The 19,043-nt window shown below is 35.3% G+C and overlaps 1 protein-coding gene across 5 annotated transcripts in view; it reads right to left on the reverse strand.

The window, feature by feature from the left end:
* ROBO2 (roundabout guidance receptor 2) overlaps positions 1-19,043 on the reverse strand; it is a 1,307,581-nt gene that overhangs the window by 521,779 nt on the left and 766,759 nt on the right. For all 5 annotated transcript variants that reach the window (XM_037059032.1, XM_037059034.1, XM_037059035.1 and 2 more), the window contains exon 2: positions 6,306-6,632. In XM_037059032.1, coding sequence (XP_036914927.1) covers positions 6,306-6,632 — 327 coding nt within the window. The remainder of the gene's footprint in view (positions 1-6,305; positions 6,633-19,043) is intronic.

The raw sequence follows: 19,043 nt of genomic DNA on the forward strand, positions 1-19,043 counted from the left end.
GACTATTCATAGCATTATTCAAAGTTGATAAAAAGTGGAAACGGCCCTGGCTGGTGTGGCTCAGGGGATCGAGTGCCAGCCTGCAAACCAAAAGGTTGCTGGTTTGATTCCCAGTCAGGGCACATGCCTGGGTTGCAGACCAGGTCCCCAGTTGGGGGCATGAGAGAGGCAACGGGTCAACGTATATCTTGCACATCGGCATTTCTCACCTTCTCTTTCTCCTTCCCTCCCCATCTCTCTAAAAATAAATAAATAAAATCTTTTTAAAAAGGTGGAAACAACCCAAATGCCCACTAACTAATGACTGGACAGATAAACACAGTATATCCAGGGAGTATTATGCAGCAATATTACACTATTAAGGAATGAAGTACTGATACATGCTACAGCAAGGGTGATCTTTGTAAGCCTTACACTAAGAAAAAGAAGGTAGTAAAAATATATAATATAATTCTATTTATATGAAAGTCCAAAATAGGAACATTATAGAGATAGAGAGTAAATTAGGGTTTGCCTAGGACTGGGGCAGTTTCCAGGGGAACAGGAATTGACTGCTAATGGGTATTGGGTTTACTTTGGGAGTACGGAAAATGGTCTAAATTAGATTATGGTGTTTGTTGAACAACCCTGTGAATATACTGTAAAACATTAAATTGCACACTTTAAATGGGTAAATTATTTGGTATGTGAATTACATCTGTAGTAAAGCAATTTTGAAAATCTTTCCATGGCTCTAAGTCAGTTTTTCAATTTAATTTACCTTGTTTCTTTATGGTATTACAGGCATTTTACCTGAATGGCATTCATTTACAGCTAGAATAACAATTTTTCAGAAAAGGAAATACATATATATTAACTAAGAATGTCAAAAAACAATATCCTTTGTGTTCACTTCTAACACCACCTATAACTCTGTCACTGAAGTCGGTCTACTTTTGTGTCCTCCCTTCCTTGTACTCATAAAACATAAATTTAGTTTTGAATTAAAGCAAACAGTGTCATTATGTTTGTAGAGTTTCCCACAGCTCTTCTGTTCTAGCAATCTGTGACCCATAAATAATGCAGGGCCCTGTCCTTCTCTAAATGACTCTCTGGCAACATGAGTCGTAATACGTGGAAACAAAAAAAAAAGAAAAAAAGAGAAGAGAGAAAAGAAAAGAGAAAAAAGAAGTCACCCTGCAGTTATGGAATTGAATGTATTTCTAGTTCCCAATTAAATTATGAATCCCATCTATCCTCTTTTGTAGTCACATCAAAAGCCAACTTTTAAACATTTAACTACTGTATTTTTAACAAAGCAAAGGTAAATCACAGGTAATTTGAAAAGCTCTTGTATTTTGCTTTGGGAGTTACAACAGCAAAAAGGAAAAAAAATCAGTTTCTATGTGACCCCTGAACTTTGAACCACAACACCACAACCTCCTTGCCACTGAAACATTCAGTGCTTTAATCTCCTCTCTCTGCACTGATGTAGTGCTGGGAAAAGAAAACAGAAAAAATAATCTGGGGACTTCATCAATTTTTCATGAATTTTCATTTAGGCCAGAACCCCCTTTTACCCTGGTCGATAGATCAAGCTGCTGTCATATATTTACCACCTGGGGCTACAGCTGCTATCTCTAGGGGCTGCCACTGACTCGGGCTACATCACAGGCAGCTACAATCTATGTGAGGACCCCGAGCTCCCACTGCTTCAAACCCAGGAAGCATTGATGTTCAAACTGAAACCCTATCGGAGCCAGCAAAGCCTAGGCCCTCTCGGTGACCCATCGGAAACCTGTGCGTTAACTTCTTCAGTGCCTCATGTCTTGCTGTGGACCCTGGGATTCGGTTTTCTAAATATGTAAATATCACTTTTTGCTAACAGACCTTTGAGTTCAAGTGATTTGAAAAGTACTGCCTGGATAGATTTTTCCTTCCCAAATCAAGGATGGAAAGGACATATGAGGTGATACAAATCTTCATTACAATGATTGGATCTGAATATTTTTTTTCCTCCACTACTTTGTGCCCTTACATAAAACTGAAGTATATATTAAACAAAAACAAAGAAAAGAACAAATACAGTATGGTAAAGGACAGGAGGACTTCTATACAATCAGTCAAGACGGACAGGTATCAATAAGAGTGTATTTTTCATACAACAGCAGAAACCAAGATTTAAATTAAAAATGAAAACTGAGATAAAGCAGAACCAAAAATTGTCCTTATTTTTACTATGAATCATTTCACAGTAAAAGTTACAACAACTCTGGTTCCTACTTAACCATATACTCTTGACCACCCAAATACACCTAAATCAGTCATTCTCAGCCCCCCTCACCTCCCTACCCTGGCACATTTGCAGTATCTGGAGACATTTTTGATTGTCATAAGTGGGGTAGGGAGGGTCCTGAGCAACAGATAGAGATACTGCTAAACCGCCTACAATGCACAGCACAGACCCCACAACAAAAAAATCACTTGCTCCAGTTCCCTCACACCCCTTCAGACCTAAATTCTTGGAAGAACAGGCAGCATTTACCATTCCAACTCCACCACCCACCCATTTTTCCTAGAGCCCAGAGACGCCTTTCATTTAACCATCACGTGGCATTTGTGTTGCTAACCACTTTTTCATTCAGAAAATTATTTCCCTGGTTTTTTGGTCACTTCCCCGCCAATATCGCATCAGATCTGAAACCTCCTCTGAGCCTCCCACACCAGCACTTCTTTCCTTTCCTCACCATTAAATACTGGGGGTCTAGGTGGCGGGAGTGGTCTTAGCTCTTCTTAACCCCTGGGCACACAGCCTGCCCAGGCAGTCATGCCCACTTCTACTAATGCTCATAGCTTCGACCGCCATCTGGGAAAAACCTTTCTTCTCCAGAAGCTTTTTAAAAAATAGAACATGAGGTATTTTCACCTTGATATCTCATCGATGTGGCAACCAATACAGCCAAAGCTAACCGTACTCTTTCGTTCCCACTACAGCTATTTCTCCCATCTCTGCCATTCTTATGGATGGTGGTACTATACCCAAAGTCAATATGCTATATATATGTGTGTGTGTGTGTGTGTCTATATATGTATATATAGACACATATACACGCACATATGTATGTACGTATATATATATATATATGTATATATATATATATATATATATATCACCCTCTAACTCCCAAATTGACCCTAAAATAATATGATTTATAATTTCTTAATATAATTCAAACTATTCTCTTCAATCTTCACTGCTATTTTCAGTTTAAAATCTAACATATACCCTCTGCTGAGTTATTTGGCAGCTCCTTAACTCCTTTCTGATTTCAGTAATCTTTCCTTTGACCCAGGGGTGTCAAATTCATTTTCACTGGGGGCCACATCAGCCTTGCAGTTGCCTTCAAAGGGCCAAATATAATTTCAGCTCCTTGACAATTAAGGAGTAGTTACATTTATACAGTCCTAAAGTTATTTCAGCCCTTTGAAGGCAACCACAAGACTGATGTGGCCCCTGGTGAAAATGAGTTTGGCACTCCTGCTTTAACCCAAACTCAATTCTCTTCAAAAGACTCTCCTTTCACATAAGACAAAAGTCTAGATTTTTGTGATGCAGTGCATGCGTACCATTCGACATATCCTGCCCACCAACCTTATATCAAGCCACTTGCAGTTTTCTAAATGCACAACGTTTTTAGGTTTCCATTCTTTTCTCTGATATTTAAAAAATGGATGTTCCATAATTGAGCATTTATGTTAAGGGTTCTAAGACATGAAGGTCACACTTTTATATAATCTGGTAGAAGAGCATTTATATAATTTATACCCTTTTATAAAAAAACATCAGTTACCATACTATTTCGAAATCATGATGCTTTCACCCAAATATCCATATTAATACTTTTAATGAAACATAAAGACAAAAGACTGATGAGCTAATGTGAAAGAGATGAGCAGCATATAAATGAACACTATTTGATCCTGTGTTGCTCAAATGGCAGGAACTGCTGACACAGCTTTAGAAGAAAGAATTTATTCACCAGCTAAATTCAATTTAGAAGACTTCTGTTTTCTTCTTTAGGTCAGAAATATTTTTTTGGATTTCTCAAAGCTCATTGATTTAATTTGTTTAAAGGTACTGTCATATTACAGGAGAAAAAAAGTAAAAAAAATCAGTTTAATTTTTTCTTCCTAAAACGGTTTGATTCATTATTAATTAAGTAATTACGAGAGAAAGAAATCCTTCCCAAATTATTAAATAAAAGTACAAGTTGCACATTTACTGAAAGCATTTTAACAAAACTAAGGCTCCAAAACTTTTAAGTTTATACCTGCACAATAAAAAAAATGACTGGCCAATTTAGATAAACTTTAGTATTGAGAAGAAAAGTTAGTTAAGAATTAAAAATAGGATTTAAAAGTTAGTTAAGGATTAAAAATATTCACTGCTACATGTAAAAAAGAAAAAATTAAATTAAAATTCTTAATTTTTACCTATTTAAAATAGGCCATATTTAATTTCACTTTCTCCAAATATGGACAATTCTCTAAAACCAAAAATTAGAAGAAAAAGAATCTGATCTTGAACTCCCCATTAACTTACTGTCTAAGTCTCAGTGACTTAACCAACATAGACTTCATTTTACCCATAAAAGAGGTGAATAATGCCTGTTCATACTTATTGCAAAGGCATTGGTGGGAAAATAAGATCAATAGATTTTGACACTGAAATATTTCAATACTTTTGAAAAGTTCCAGAAATAAGATATTTCAAAATAAAAATGGAACGATTGAGAATACTTGCATTCTTAACTTTTTTGTGTATTTCAAATCTTAGTAAACTGAATTTAAGTGCATTTTAAATTACTTGTAAAAATAAAATTACCTGGTTCCAGTGCAAAATGGAATTGCTACCCATTTCTAATGCTCATATTTCAAGGTCTTTCACAAAACAAATTTCGGTCTTTGGATTCTTCTAATCTTTTCTTATTGGACTTATACATATCAAGCATAAGTGGTTCTAGTTTCCTGATACAAACTATAAATAAAAAGACTGGACACTTGAGAACAAAAGCTTTCACTGGATAGCTCAATAAGAAGTACTATGTTATGTTTACAAAAATATGCTTTCGTGTATAAAGGTAATGATAAAAGGTACTGATACATTGTTGAGAATTTCAAAACACAAATTGTATAATCTAGTGCAATACACTGTAGAACAAGAGTATAAGTATTAACTTTAATTACAGACATTATCACAACCTCTGGCCATATAAATAAGATTCAAGCTTACTGAAATTCCTCAATTCTCTTATTATAAGACCTATTTGTAAAATCAAAAAGTTGACAAGTACAATTTGTTTTAGGACCCAATTGCTGCCATCTTATTCACAATTACTTCTAGATAAAATTTGCCCTCAAAATAGAGGTACTGTTTAAATTACTATTCCAAATCCTTCCTATAAGCTGAGAAAAATATCTATCGCATATTTTTTAATTTGTTCTGAAAAGTAACCCATGACATTATGAAATCAATGTTCAAATTGCTGCAAAGCATTGATACCTTAATTCACTAATGCTATTTGGGCTATATGATGTATATGTATGTATGTAAACACACACACACACATACATATACACATACATATTTTTGTAATGTCAAAGTCAGGGCAAATCCCTACTGCTGATTCCGAAGACTAAGTCAGACTTGCCAATGTACAAACATTCTGTCCCTACAGAAATAAGATTTCTTCTCTGATTAAGTTTTATTAAATAAAAATGGTTGTTGTTATTGGTGGTATGTTCTTGCCAGCATGCCTGGAGTAACAATTCCTGAATTCAGCCCGGAGTAAAGGAATTAATTTAACATAGAGCATATAGTCTTTTTAAAAGAGCCTGATAAAATCCAGAATTAGAAATGTGTGTGTATCTTATACATAGGTAACAGGAATAGGTACGTATTGAATTTATCCCTTGTATCTCATTCCCTGTTAGACATAAACTTTTCATTTAACACTGCCAATTTCAATACTTGATTATATCTCTAATTAATAATTCAAATTTTAAATATGACCAGCAACATCACCAACTTGTTTTAATATACTAACATTTACCACATTGCTTTAATATAAATAAATTTACTGCAACACCCTGGCTTGGCATTATTTTGGCCAGCCTTCTTTGGAGAAAACAAAGTAAAATTACACAGAGTATGTTGATCGTTTTATCTTGTTGGCATTGGGCATCTACAGGGACAAGTCAAACTCATTGCAAATAAAGCAAAGTAACTGTGCACATCATTTATGGGGTTCGTTCTGTTCACTTACGTGCCACTTCCAGAGATGCATTTCGACTCACTGCTTCACCAAGATAGTTCCTTGCAACACAAACGTAGCTTCCTTCATCAGGTTTACTTCTGCGTCCGTGTACAATGCGCAAGAAGAATAAGGATCCACTCGGCAGCAGCATCCTGTGAGACCGAGGATCATCCTTGTCAGTCTCCACCCGCTCACCATCCTTGTACCACTCAATGGTGGGTGTTGGTCGGCCCTCTGCCTTACAGTTCAAAGTAGTGGGCTCTCCCTTAGAAACAATGACATCTGAAGGGTGCTCCACAATCCGCGGTGGAAAGTCTTCCTGGCGAAGACGAGAGCCTACAGAATATGAGAGAATAAAGACATGCTTTCACACTTTCTCTTTTAAAAAAAATAACCTTTATTGTATTTTTCCATTGCCATCAGTCTTCTTTTACCCCTCTCCCCAACAATCACCATGCTGTTGTCCGTGTCCATGAGTCCTTTCTCCTTTTTGCTCAATCCCACCACCCCCTATCGAACCCTCCACTAGCTATCATCTGTTCTCCATCTATGAGTCTGTCTGTTTTGCTTGTTAGTTCAGTTTGTTCATTAGATTCCACATATGAGTGAAATCATGGTATTTGTCTTTCTCTGACTGGCTTATTTCACTTAGCATAATGTTCTCCAGGTCCATCCATATTGTCACAAGGGTCCACTTCTCCAAAAAGGACATGCCGATGGCCAACAGACAAAAATATGCTTAGTGGCACTAAGCATCAAAGAAATGCAAATTAAACACACAATGAGATACCATCTTACACCTGTCAGAATGGCCATTGCCAATAAATCAAAAAACAAGTGCCTGTTAGGATGTGGACAAAGGGATACCCTTATGCACTGTTGGTGGGAATGCAGACTGGTACAACCACTGTGGAAAACAATATGGAGATTCCTCAAAAAATTAAAAATGGATCTGCTTTTTGACTGAGCCATCTCTCTTCTGGGAATATATCCAAAGATACACAAAACACTAATTCAAACAAATATAAGCAGCCCTGTGTTCGCTGCAGCAATATTTACAATCACCAGACATGTAATCACCTGTGTCCATCAATAGATGAGTGGATAAAACAAGTATGCACGTTTACACAATGGAATACTACTTGACTATATTTTTTTCCTTTGCGATAGCATGAATGGACCTGGAGAGCATTATGCTAAGTCAAATAAGCCAGTCAAAGAAAGACAAATACCATACAATCTCACTCATATAGAGAATCCAATGAACAAACTGAACCAACAAGAGAAACAGAGACAGACTCATAGATGGAGAGCAGGATGACAGCTCTGGGGAGGAGGTAGGGGTGGAGGAGTCAAGCAAAAAGGAAAAAGGACTCATGGACATGGACAACAGTGTGGAGATTGTGGGGAGATGGGCATAAGGAGTATAAATGTTAATAAAGATCAATGAAAAATAAAAATTGAGAAAAACTTTGCTTTTAAAATTTTCCAGCCAATCACCTAACATTAATATATTTCTGCCCAATAAACTAGTAATGTTTATTCCTCAATGTTATGCCAGTTTAGTTTCAATATTAATTAAAATGAATATTTACTTTCATAGAGGAAATTTAATTTCGTAGTAAATAAATGTTTTCTTTTCTGAAAAGAATTAACTTTTAAAAGTTGCTGGTTACCATTTGTTATCCCATCAGATCCAAGGAGGAACTTAAACTTTACACGTGCTAAGTACCTAAAGTAAGAGAGCAATTCACAGTACACAGAATTTAAAAAGAGAAAAAACTAAAGAGCCCCAAGGCATTTAAACATCGACAGGTAATCACATCATGCAGCACAATAATAAAGAAAGTTATATATTGTAATTACTGGGTCCCGATAGAAAATAAGGAATTTGCAGATTATAAAAAGTATACATTATTTTAAAAATAATAATCAAGAAAGATCTCAACGAATTTAAACATAAAGGGCTAATCATCGTTTGCAAGTCAGTACCATATTCCCAGATGCAAATATCTGGACACACAGCCCTAGAATCCGATCCCGAAGCCCAGCCAGAGCTGTGCATCACTTTTTATGTAACAGGCATATGCTTGGCTGCAAACACCTCGTAGTGAGACATCTGCCTCGTTCTCTAGTCTCCCATATGCAGTCACCTACCTACATTCTTCCAACTGTCAAAATTAATTTACTATTAAAGCAAAGCAAGTCAGACGTCCATGTTATTAGAGTGTCATTTACTATATCAAATAGTTCCCTACTTATTAAGCACTTGGCCTGGGTAAGGCCTGGGTAGGACCTTAAATACAGGGGTGGGCCAATGTAGATTTTCAGTTGTTTGTATGGAAAATAACACAGTAATTAATAAAAATACAAGAATAAACTGTGCTGTATATGCTCAACTGTAAACCTACTGTAGCCCAGCCTGTATATTAATCATTAATTAAATGAAATGTTAAAGAATAGAATATGAGAAGAGACAAAATAGCCAAACTAGTTAGCAGTAAGATTAAGAGTCTAGCATGTTCAACTAAGAGAATTTTACTAATTTATCACTCTAACATATAAGAACAATTCTAGTGTTGTCATATTTGGATATTCTTCCAGCAGCTTTATCCCCACTATTATAAAAATGTCAAGAGAACATCTACAATCTAAATGTAAGAGGTAAAACTATCAAACATTAGAAGAAATTACAGGAGCCAATTTTCATGACCTTGAATTAGGGAACATTTTGTGGCTATGACACCAAAAGCACAAATGACTAATAAAATAATATGTAAACTGGACCTTATCACATTTAAATGTTTCTGCCTCAAAAAAAATTTTTTTAACTGAAAAAGGCAACCCACAGAACAATAAAAATATTTGTAATCATTTATCTGTTATGGGATACATATCAAGTTCTTTATATATAAAGAACTCATATAACTCAATAAAAACACAATAACCAAATGTAAATGTGGGCAAGGGATTTAAATGCACATTTATCCCAAATAGCTGCACAAATGGCCAGTAAGCACACAGAGAGGTGTTTATCATTAACTAGTAGGTAAATGCAAATCAAAACCACAATGAGACATACTTCATAACCACTGGGATGGCAATTATAAAAAATGTAAAATAGGTATGGTCAGTGATGTGGAAAATCTGAGAGACTCATATATTGCTGGTAGGAATGTAAAATAGTTGCAGCCACTTTGGAAAATAATGTGGATTTCCTCAAAATATTTTAGAATGCACATATGACCAAGAAATTCTACTGCTAGATACATGTCCCGGAAAAATGAATCCTTATGTCCACACAAAGTCTTGCACATAAATGTAATGTACTGTTCACAGCAGAGATATGATAATAACAAAACAGTGGAAAGAACCCAAATGTCCATCGACTAATGACTAATGAATAGATAAATGATGCATTTACATAAAGGGATATGATTCAGCAATTAATAGGAATGAAGTACTGATAAATACTACAGCATGGATGAATTTTGAAAACATTATGCCAAGTCAAAGAAGCTAGTCACAAAAGACCACATACTCCATGATTCCATTTTTTATGAAATGTCCAGGAAAAAAATCCCTAAAGCAGAATGTAAATTTGTGGTTTTCTAGGGTGGTCAGTGGGGTCAGGGCAAAGGGACATGGGGAAATCTTCTCAGGGTAGTGAAAATATATGAAGAAACATAGTGGTGATGGTTGCACAATTCTGTGAAGATAAAAATTTATTATATTGTACAGTTTAAGTGAGTAAATTGTGTGTAACATAAATTATATTTCAAATAGGTTTTTAAAAATCATGAATAAAGGCATTGTGAACAAATTTAATACAAGGCAGTATATAATAATTTGTTTTTACTCCAACCAACAGGTTATTTTCTTTATTTATAAGTTTAGTTTTTAAATGTAGCCATCATGCCAGCAAGAGGTAACAGAACATAAACTAAAGTTGAAAGGTCTTAACCAGCCCAGTGATGGGTGACAGATAGATAGATAGATAGGCAAAATACAGCTACAATTCAAAAGCTTTTATGTTATTACAAGTGAGGGAGTTAATTCTGAGCTCCTTTATAATCAGGCATTACACAAATATAGCAGGGCAGTGAACCTTTAAGTGGATGAGCCTTAGGCAGGTCCTTGAAATTATGTATAAAATATGTATTCCTGTGTGGGCAGGAAAAAGTAGTGGTGAGGGGAACCATAGCTTTAATCAAATTTCCAAAGAGATCTGAGCCATTAAAAGTATGAAGTGTCACTAAAGTACTAAACTACTACATTATTGGACCAAAATAACCCCAGCATTTGGTTAAACAAATACACACAAAAAGACAGCTGAATTGGCAACCAAACTCATTGGGAATTCAAATCCCAACAGTAGAGGGGGCTATTCATCACACCAAATGCCCTGCAATCATTAAACCACAAGAGTTTTGATACCCAAAGGCACACTCTGTAAGGCCCAACCCCAGACCTGCAGATCGGAATTAGAATTTTAACAAGATCCCCCGAGGGATGCATGTGCGTGTTATAGTCTGAGAAGCATGGGTCTGACCAAGTTTTGTATGGTCCTAAACTAAGAATGCACTTACATTTTTCAAATGTAAGAAGACTGAGGAGGAGGAGGAAAAGCAGGGAAAAAAGAAAAACAAGCAAGTCACATTGTTGGAGGAAAGAAAGAGACCCTACATGGCCTAAAGTGCTTGATATATCTGCCACCTGAACCTTTAGAAAAAAAGTTGACCAGTCTTGCTCTAGAGTTCCTGTTTATCACTTTACATTAATAACGTCACCCAGTTTTAAAATTTATATCTGTCTTTTTAGGGCCATAAAACGGTTTTCTTCAGGTTTTAGATAAAAAAATACTTTGACAGCAATGCTAATATTGCTCATCTAATGAGGAATATTCATGTTTCCTATATGAACAGAGAGACTAAGCAATGTATGGAAATCACTATCTACAACTGTAACTTCTTTTCCAGCTGACAGGCAGCAAGTGTCAACATCTTTTTAGATCTCACTTATTAACTGAACGATCAGATGGTCAAGTTTTAATTTAAATTTTTTATTCAACTGCCCTTAGCTTTTATAAAGAATTACAATGGAAATTAGTCACGGGGTTCTAAAGATGTACATCCATATGCTTATTTTTACTGTCCAAGAAAGTGAGCTATAGAATAGTAAGGTGACTTCTCTATGAGTGCATAGCTAGTAGAGGCAAAATTAGAACTCAAGACCTTTAACCCAAAATGTGGCAGGCATTTTTAAAAATGAATGGACCACTAAGTAAAGAATGCACGTGAATGCATGTTATCACTACACTAATTCCAAAACCCTTTTCTAAAGTTGATCCCCATAAAATGAGTCAAATGACTGCCTCCAGTCATAACCCAGACGGAAAATGTCTTCCTTGTTTTTCAAAGGGTAATCCTCAAACTACCTACCTTAGAGTCACTTGGCAGATTCTTGGTCTCCACAGTGAACAAGATGTATCAGAAGTTATAGGTGGAAGGATCTAAGAAGATGCATCTTTAGCATGTCTGCCAGAAGGTCATGTACTACTTAGTTAGACTGGCTAGATGTTCTCATTCCTCAGAAATATCAAATTCATCAACACAGCCCTGACTGGTGTAGCTCAGTGGATTGAGCATGGGCCTGTGAACCAAAGAATTGTGGTTCGATTCCCACTCAGGGCACATGCCTGGGTTGTAGGCCAGTTCCCAGTGGGGGATGCACAAGAGGCAACCATATCTTAATATTTCTCTTCCTCTCTCCTTCCCTTCCCCCTCTAAAGATAAATAAATAAAATATTTTTTAAAAGCCATCAACAGGATTCACATGCATCTTTGAATAGTGTTCTGAGCACGCAAATTTACATAAGGGATTATTTCTGCTTCTCAGAGACTACCAAACAATGATTGTGTAGTAATTTTTAGTAAAGTGTTTAATAAAAACAAATTGAGTATTTTATTAGCTCTTCAAATTTTAGAGGTTTGGAGATAAAGTTTAAAATCATAATTTTGGAATATATTTAAACTTAATTCCACTTAGGCGATAACCTCTCATCTGCAGTGAGCACTATGGATACTTTTGTTTTTAGGAAGGAATTCAATTCCGTAACAAAATAGAGGAGAATCACTTAGCTTCCTTAGCTGTGAGCACAGGCTCGCTTTTCAAGATAACTTTTCCTTTCCTATCGCCCCTCCCACGTTTGGAAGTTGAAAACAGAAGGTCTAAATTAGAAAGTTCCAAGCAGTAGATTTCAAAAAAAATCGGTGGATGTCATTTTATGTATTTCAAATAAACTATCCCTACCTCATTATTCATCTGGAATATAGTATTTCCTTCGACTAAGCTTTACTTGTCACTCACATACTAGACTAGCCATATCTGGTTTAGTTAATCACTACATGTCACACTTTTCTCAAATTTTCCAAGGAAGAAGAAATTCTTGGTAAATTAGAGATGGTATGCAACAGGAATCCCTCCAGTGAAACATCTAGGTAGTGTCAGTTTTTCTTTTTCTTCGAAATATATATAAATATTGTGTCCTACTTGTAATGACTGTTTGCTTAAACAAAATATTTCCTCAAAATAATCCAGCAAAATTAAGCCGTGAAGAATCTCTACGAACCTAATTCTGAATGTGACCAGATACCTCACAAAGTTATCACTGACCCAGTTTCAGAGGTACACAAACCAACAGGAAAAAGCAGCAGGCTTCATGACCCATCAGAATAAGAAAGGAGCGGTATGGTAGGAATAAAGAATGTAGGTTATTTGTTAGCAAATACTTCTGCCTCCCTTTTCCCAGGTACAAACCTTGACACCAATGCCTTACCAGTTGTTTCACATGATGGAAAAAACATCATAAGTATATAGTTTGCTGAGATATGTAGTAAACATTCAGTGTATCATCTTTCTCTTCTATAAACAATAGCAAACATACTTTCAAAAATGTTCTCCTTAAGTCTGAAACTTGTTACCAGTTTCTCATTTGTCAACATAAGTCCTATTCACAATTTTCTGCATGGAAAGAAAATTTTCTCAGTGTCACTACAAATAATGTCCATGTTGATTATTGAGCTAATGTAATTTGTAATAAAATGGAATTAATCCATCACTCCATCAAGTCTTCCCTTACAACCTCTCCATCCTTAAAATTTTTCATGATGACTCAATTCTAGTCTACTTTTATGTTCCTAGACGTCCTACGAAATGACAGGATGTGGTGAGAAAGCACTGTTTGGAAAACAAGAAGACTATTTTATTCACTTGAACCCTTCTAAAGCTCTGTCAAGAGATTATCTAATTTGGCAGTGGCCTAAAAAAACTTACAAGATTTTCATTCCATCTGGAAGCACAGCAGTGACACGTTAAAAATACGTTTAAATTAGAAAGGACACCAAAATTGAGGCCTAGAAGTACCACTTAATGATTGCAAACTTTCTACACGGCTTGTCAATGTGAAAAAACAAACAAAACTAAAAGGCCAGGGGTATGAAAGGGAATTGACAAATATAAAAGATGCTTCTTATCCCCCTCTTCCCCCTGAAAGGGAAGCTTTGATTTTAAAAGTCTCAACTGTGCAATACGCATGCGGTAGCATCCCGGCAGCATCCCTCCTGCCCAGTCATCTGGGTCCAACAGACAGAAGGTTGAGCTGCTAGAAGCCTTCTAGTTCCAAACTCCCATTTGATAGATTAAAAAAAAAAAGAAAAAATAGAGACTCAAAGAACTAAAAGATTTTATCCCCAAACTGACACCAGAATGTAGCTTCCTTAGCTGTGAGCACAGGCTCGCTTTTCAGGATAACTTTTCCTTTCCTATGGCCCCTCCCACGTTTGGAAGTCGAAAACAGAAGGTCTAAATTAGAAAGTCCCGAGCACTAGATTTCAGTTGCTTTCCTTTTCCTTTTTTTCCCCTCTAGGTCACTGTATGATTTGTTGTAGGATCTTCAGCAATTTTCCTAAACTTTCTTATGGTACTATTTCTTCATCCCCCAACTGAGGCAACTAGAAGAGTAAATTACAAGTTCATTGTTTTATAACATGACCCCTCTTTATGGATGTCATGTCATAATGAATATATCTAAAAGAAAAGATAATAAGTAGCAAGTTAAATTTGTTACCACAGAGTAAATGTTTTATCCAGTTTGATTAAAAAATAAATGACAACATAATTGTATAAATTTAAGACATACAGTATAATGGCTGGATTTACATATATTGTGTAAGGATTACAATGTAGATTCAGCTAACATCCATCTTCTCATACAGCTACAATAGAAAAAGAACAGAATAAACAAAAAAAAATTTTTTCCTTGTGATGAGAACTTTTAGGGTTTAGTCTCTTAACCACTTCCTACATATTACACAGCAGTATTAGTTACTACAGTCACCATGGGGTACATTATCTCACTGGTATTTATTTATCTTGTAACTATCTTGTATCTTTGACCTCCTCCCTCCAATCCCCCTCTCCCAACCCCTTCAGTCCCCACCACCCCAACGCTGATAACCATAAGTGGTTTCACCTTTTTTCTAAGAATTTTTTTAAGATGCACATAGTAAGTGAGATCACACATTGTCTTTTCCTGTCTGACTTATTTCACTTAAAAAAGCTAATTTTTAAAAATATGTGTTTTTGGTTAATATTCATTAGAAAAGTTTGCCCTTTAATAGGTTTTGTGTCTACTATCAAAAATAACAGTTATCAAAATGCCTTCTTAGAGAACCCTCCCAAATTTACCAATTTAAAAACTTTTGTTTAAAAAGTAGTTCATGTAACACTTGGACTTTATTCTTAAATGTCTATAAAATGTATTCACATTGCCAGTAAGTAAATGGTTCTATGAATCACTTTAACCAAAGTCCAACAAGTAACACGTGGCTACTTAAGCTTCAAAGTAAACCTTTTATCCATTATATAAAATACAGCATTAGTCAAGATATTTAAAGTTTCCTTTTTCAGGGTGAGCAGGTTATTCCTTCAGGAGACACAGTAACTAAGACAGATCCATAAACGTTTTTTTTACCTGAATTTCACAACTGCATTTTAGGTCTTTATTTCTGTAGTCCTAACAGAAATTGGTAAAAATATTAAAAGTGGAACAGGCTGTCCCTCTTTTTTTCCTTCACCACCCTATGTTATCCAGTACCTCCGCTAGGTACATTTTAATTGCGTTTTACAATACTCCATTTTATGGATGCCTACATCCAACGCACGGAGATCTTACTGAGCAGGGAGCCCAGGAAACAACAGCAGCCTCTGGGGAGGGCAATACAGGTTTAGGTAGGTTAGAACCAGCAGCCAAAAGCAATCAAAATCAGGGGTGCATGCATGTAAAAGCTATAAAACACTGAGAGTAAATTCTGAAACCACAAATCCTAAAGGTCTCCAATAAATTTCTAGGAGTTATTTCCTCTTGAGAAAATAATTAATTTACTCCTTTCTAAATTCATTTCTCCACTATTCAGCCAGGAGCCAATGTATTAACCTGCACCTTCATCGAATACTATTTCAAATCAATTTGCTACACCTCACCATGGTTGAAGGCATTCTTTAAAGGGTGATTTGCCACCAAACCAGAGGTTTTCATGGCGGATGTAGATTGGGTCTAAAGTGACAAAAGCAATCTCTTTTCCAGGAAGGTATCTTTAAAATTCAGCTTCTTATTGTCATATTTATAATTTTATTGATATTTATAATACTGATATATTGCACTTGACTTTACAAAAGATGATGCAATAAAATAATCTCAAAACTCATTTAATTATTTAACAAAGTTTAATCTTCTAAACACCATCCATACTTATTTGGTGGAGATTACGAATGGATTTTCAGAAAATGACATTCTATTGATGTAAATTCCTAACAGAGTGAAAACATATTGGCCTTCGATCCTATCTCTTAAAGAATGCCGTCTGAAAACGCTATTGTGGTGGCATTACTCTTAGTAACTGCAGATGCCAAAGGTTCCAGTCTCAGAGCGAGAAAACACCGCTCCTATCAGCAGTAGCATTTTACACACGTGTGCTAAGCTTTGTTAAAAATTTCATTTTGGATAAATGTGCTTAGAACTCTTGATATATTTGCCTCTAACCTAAAATATTTAATTATGAAGTTAAATTGAGATTTAATGAATCCAGTTACAACAGCAGTCACATTTTTTTTTACTGTATGGTACACTAAGGATTTTTTTAGAACAGAACTGAAAATGTTAGTACAATTCATAAAGTTTTTAAAGAGAATAAGACTTAAACATTACCTTCAAAATCACAACTACCATGAGCCAAATACATTAGCTCCATCATGCCTAAGTAATGCACACAAAGACTGATTTTCGGTTTGTTTACTTCCGATCGATATTCAACTACTTAAGAACTTGATCTAAAATACGAACCTCATTGCATGACTTGATTATCTTTTTTGATATGGTTCCTAAAACAGGGATTGGCTTTTGTGAAACGGAAGTAAGGAATGGCAACTCAGAAACTAAATGTAAAATTTTGTGGGCATCTGTGCACAGACCTTTTTAAGAAATAAGGTACACCTCTGGCAGTTAATAGAGATTCTCTATCAATAAGAGGACTGAATTGAAATTGCCCTTGTCCAAATGTTGGATAAGAGTGTGAACTCAGGCAACTTTCTTACCCTCTTCACACCTTGGTTTTATGTATCTATAAAACATAGCAGTACTAACCTAATAATATTGCTGTGATGACTGAACAAGATTTTTCCATGTGCTGAGCACACCATAAGCACTCAGTAAATGTTCACTACCATTGGTGTTTTATAATTGTGTTTTATAATGTATAGTTCTTTCATTGTATAACCTCTATTACTATACTCAAAGGAACTCTGACCCTATAGGGACAAAGGACTACCTACCATCTATAAGATATAATCTTTTCATGTAATAGTAGATCATTCAAAATACAGCTTCTACCTAGCTCTCTAGATAGACCTTATGTTTCCATGATGGCTTCATGTTTTCAACAACTCTGCAACTTAAATTGTCCACATACTACAAGTTCCAATGATGACAACATTAAGTGTTCAATCAATTTGCTATATGAAAATGCATGAATAAATCCATAACTTTTGTTGTTTTGTCAATAGAGCAATAGGTAGCTATACTTTTATTTAAAAAATCTGTAACAGCTAAAGATGGAGTCTACTGTGGTTTATGACAAACTGAATGAGTGGGGCTTTAATACCAGACACTACTGTCTACGCATGCAGAAGAAATTATTTGTAAATCATATTCACTGGAATTTAATCATATATTGAAGCTTAATATTTGATTGATAAAATATTGTCCATCTTAAATATTTTATTGAAATAGGTCATAACAATACTGCTGACTTTTGACTATAAAAATCTTGAAACAACTGTGTAATTAATTGATATGAGCAGCTTCACTTTTGGGGTTGCTTTTCTATTATAAGTCTAAAGAGGATAAAAGAAATATTTTGAAGCCACATTATCATAATTTAAATGATCTGACAGAAACAGGAGTATTATTAGAGCACTATCTGAAATTAACTATTACCAGTAGTTTCAGGGGATTGTGAAAACAAAATCATCTTGTCTCCTTTTAAAGTAATATATTTTTCCTTGAAATCTCTACATTATGGCTTTCTAAAATCGCGTATCTTCAAAATAAACCTATACCTCTTGCAATAAAGACCCAAGTCAAAGATGAGTTTAGTGAACCCAAAGATGAAAAGAGAGATTTTCTCTTGAATAGTGGGATCAGCCATATTGCATTCAGTTTTCTTTACATTGTACAATGACGTGCTGGCATTCTTTTTCTGAAGCCTGTAACTTGGAGCGTAAAGGGGGTTTATAAAAGTAGCCAAATACAACCTGTACTTTTCTCTTTGTCTTGGACTATCACACTCAGCTGAATGGGCTTTCTCAATCAACCAATCTGAACAGAAGAGACAGCATCATATTTGTGTGGAGGTATTTGCAGGATGCACACCCAAATTCACTTTTAAGGTAGTTATGCCAACTGCCACCTTCAACCAGATTTTGATTCAGAATAAGATGAAAAAGAGGCCATGTTTAATCAGCAGCAAGTAGCTGTTAAGCTTGACATTAAATCTGTTTTCAAATTTTTAGGATACTCTAGAAAAATTTCAAATTGGCACTTCCCTCACTTTATGCAATGCATTAAGGTAAAAATAGACGATTGAATTTCTTTAAGAAAAACATTTTGATCCAGTTTTATTTGGTAAATCATAATGAGTTTGATATGACATCTGCCATAAGGCTCTACAAATGGTTGGTTAAATTTAGACTGAAAATAAGACTTGCTTTCATCTGCTGGGTAAAGAATACAAGTTACATTAATTATCAGGATACTTTTCATTCGGAGATCTAACTTGTTTTCATTTTCGACAAAAAATGAACTTATGATATCTGTCAGTACCTTTAAAAAGTGAATGATTTAATAGAGCTTTAAATTTTCTTTCAGGGAATGTCTTCTGTTTTGGAGCAAAATGACCACCAGATAACATCATTGCTGCAACAGAAATACTGAGCGAAGTTTTCAGTTAAAAGATTCTCTGTGTGCAGAGAAAAAAAAGAGCTTGTTTTTCTGCTGAATGGAAAAAAGCAGCAAATGGGAGTGCTATAAATGTTTTAAAATGATCTTTTTCTGCTTGAATTATGTTTCACTAAAATATGCCAAAGACTTAGTTCCTTAGATCTCTCAAAAAACATCTGAAGGTTCTAAAA

This window comes from Sturnira hondurensis, unplaced genomic scaffold (genome assembly GCF_014824575.4).
Source record: "Sturnira hondurensis isolate 20B ecotype Veracruz unplaced genomic scaffold, ASM1482457v3 Scaffold0010428, whole genome shotgun sequence".
Taxonomy (NCBI): domain Eukaryota; kingdom Metazoa; phylum Chordata; class Mammalia; order Chiroptera; family Phyllostomidae; genus Sturnira; species Sturnira hondurensis.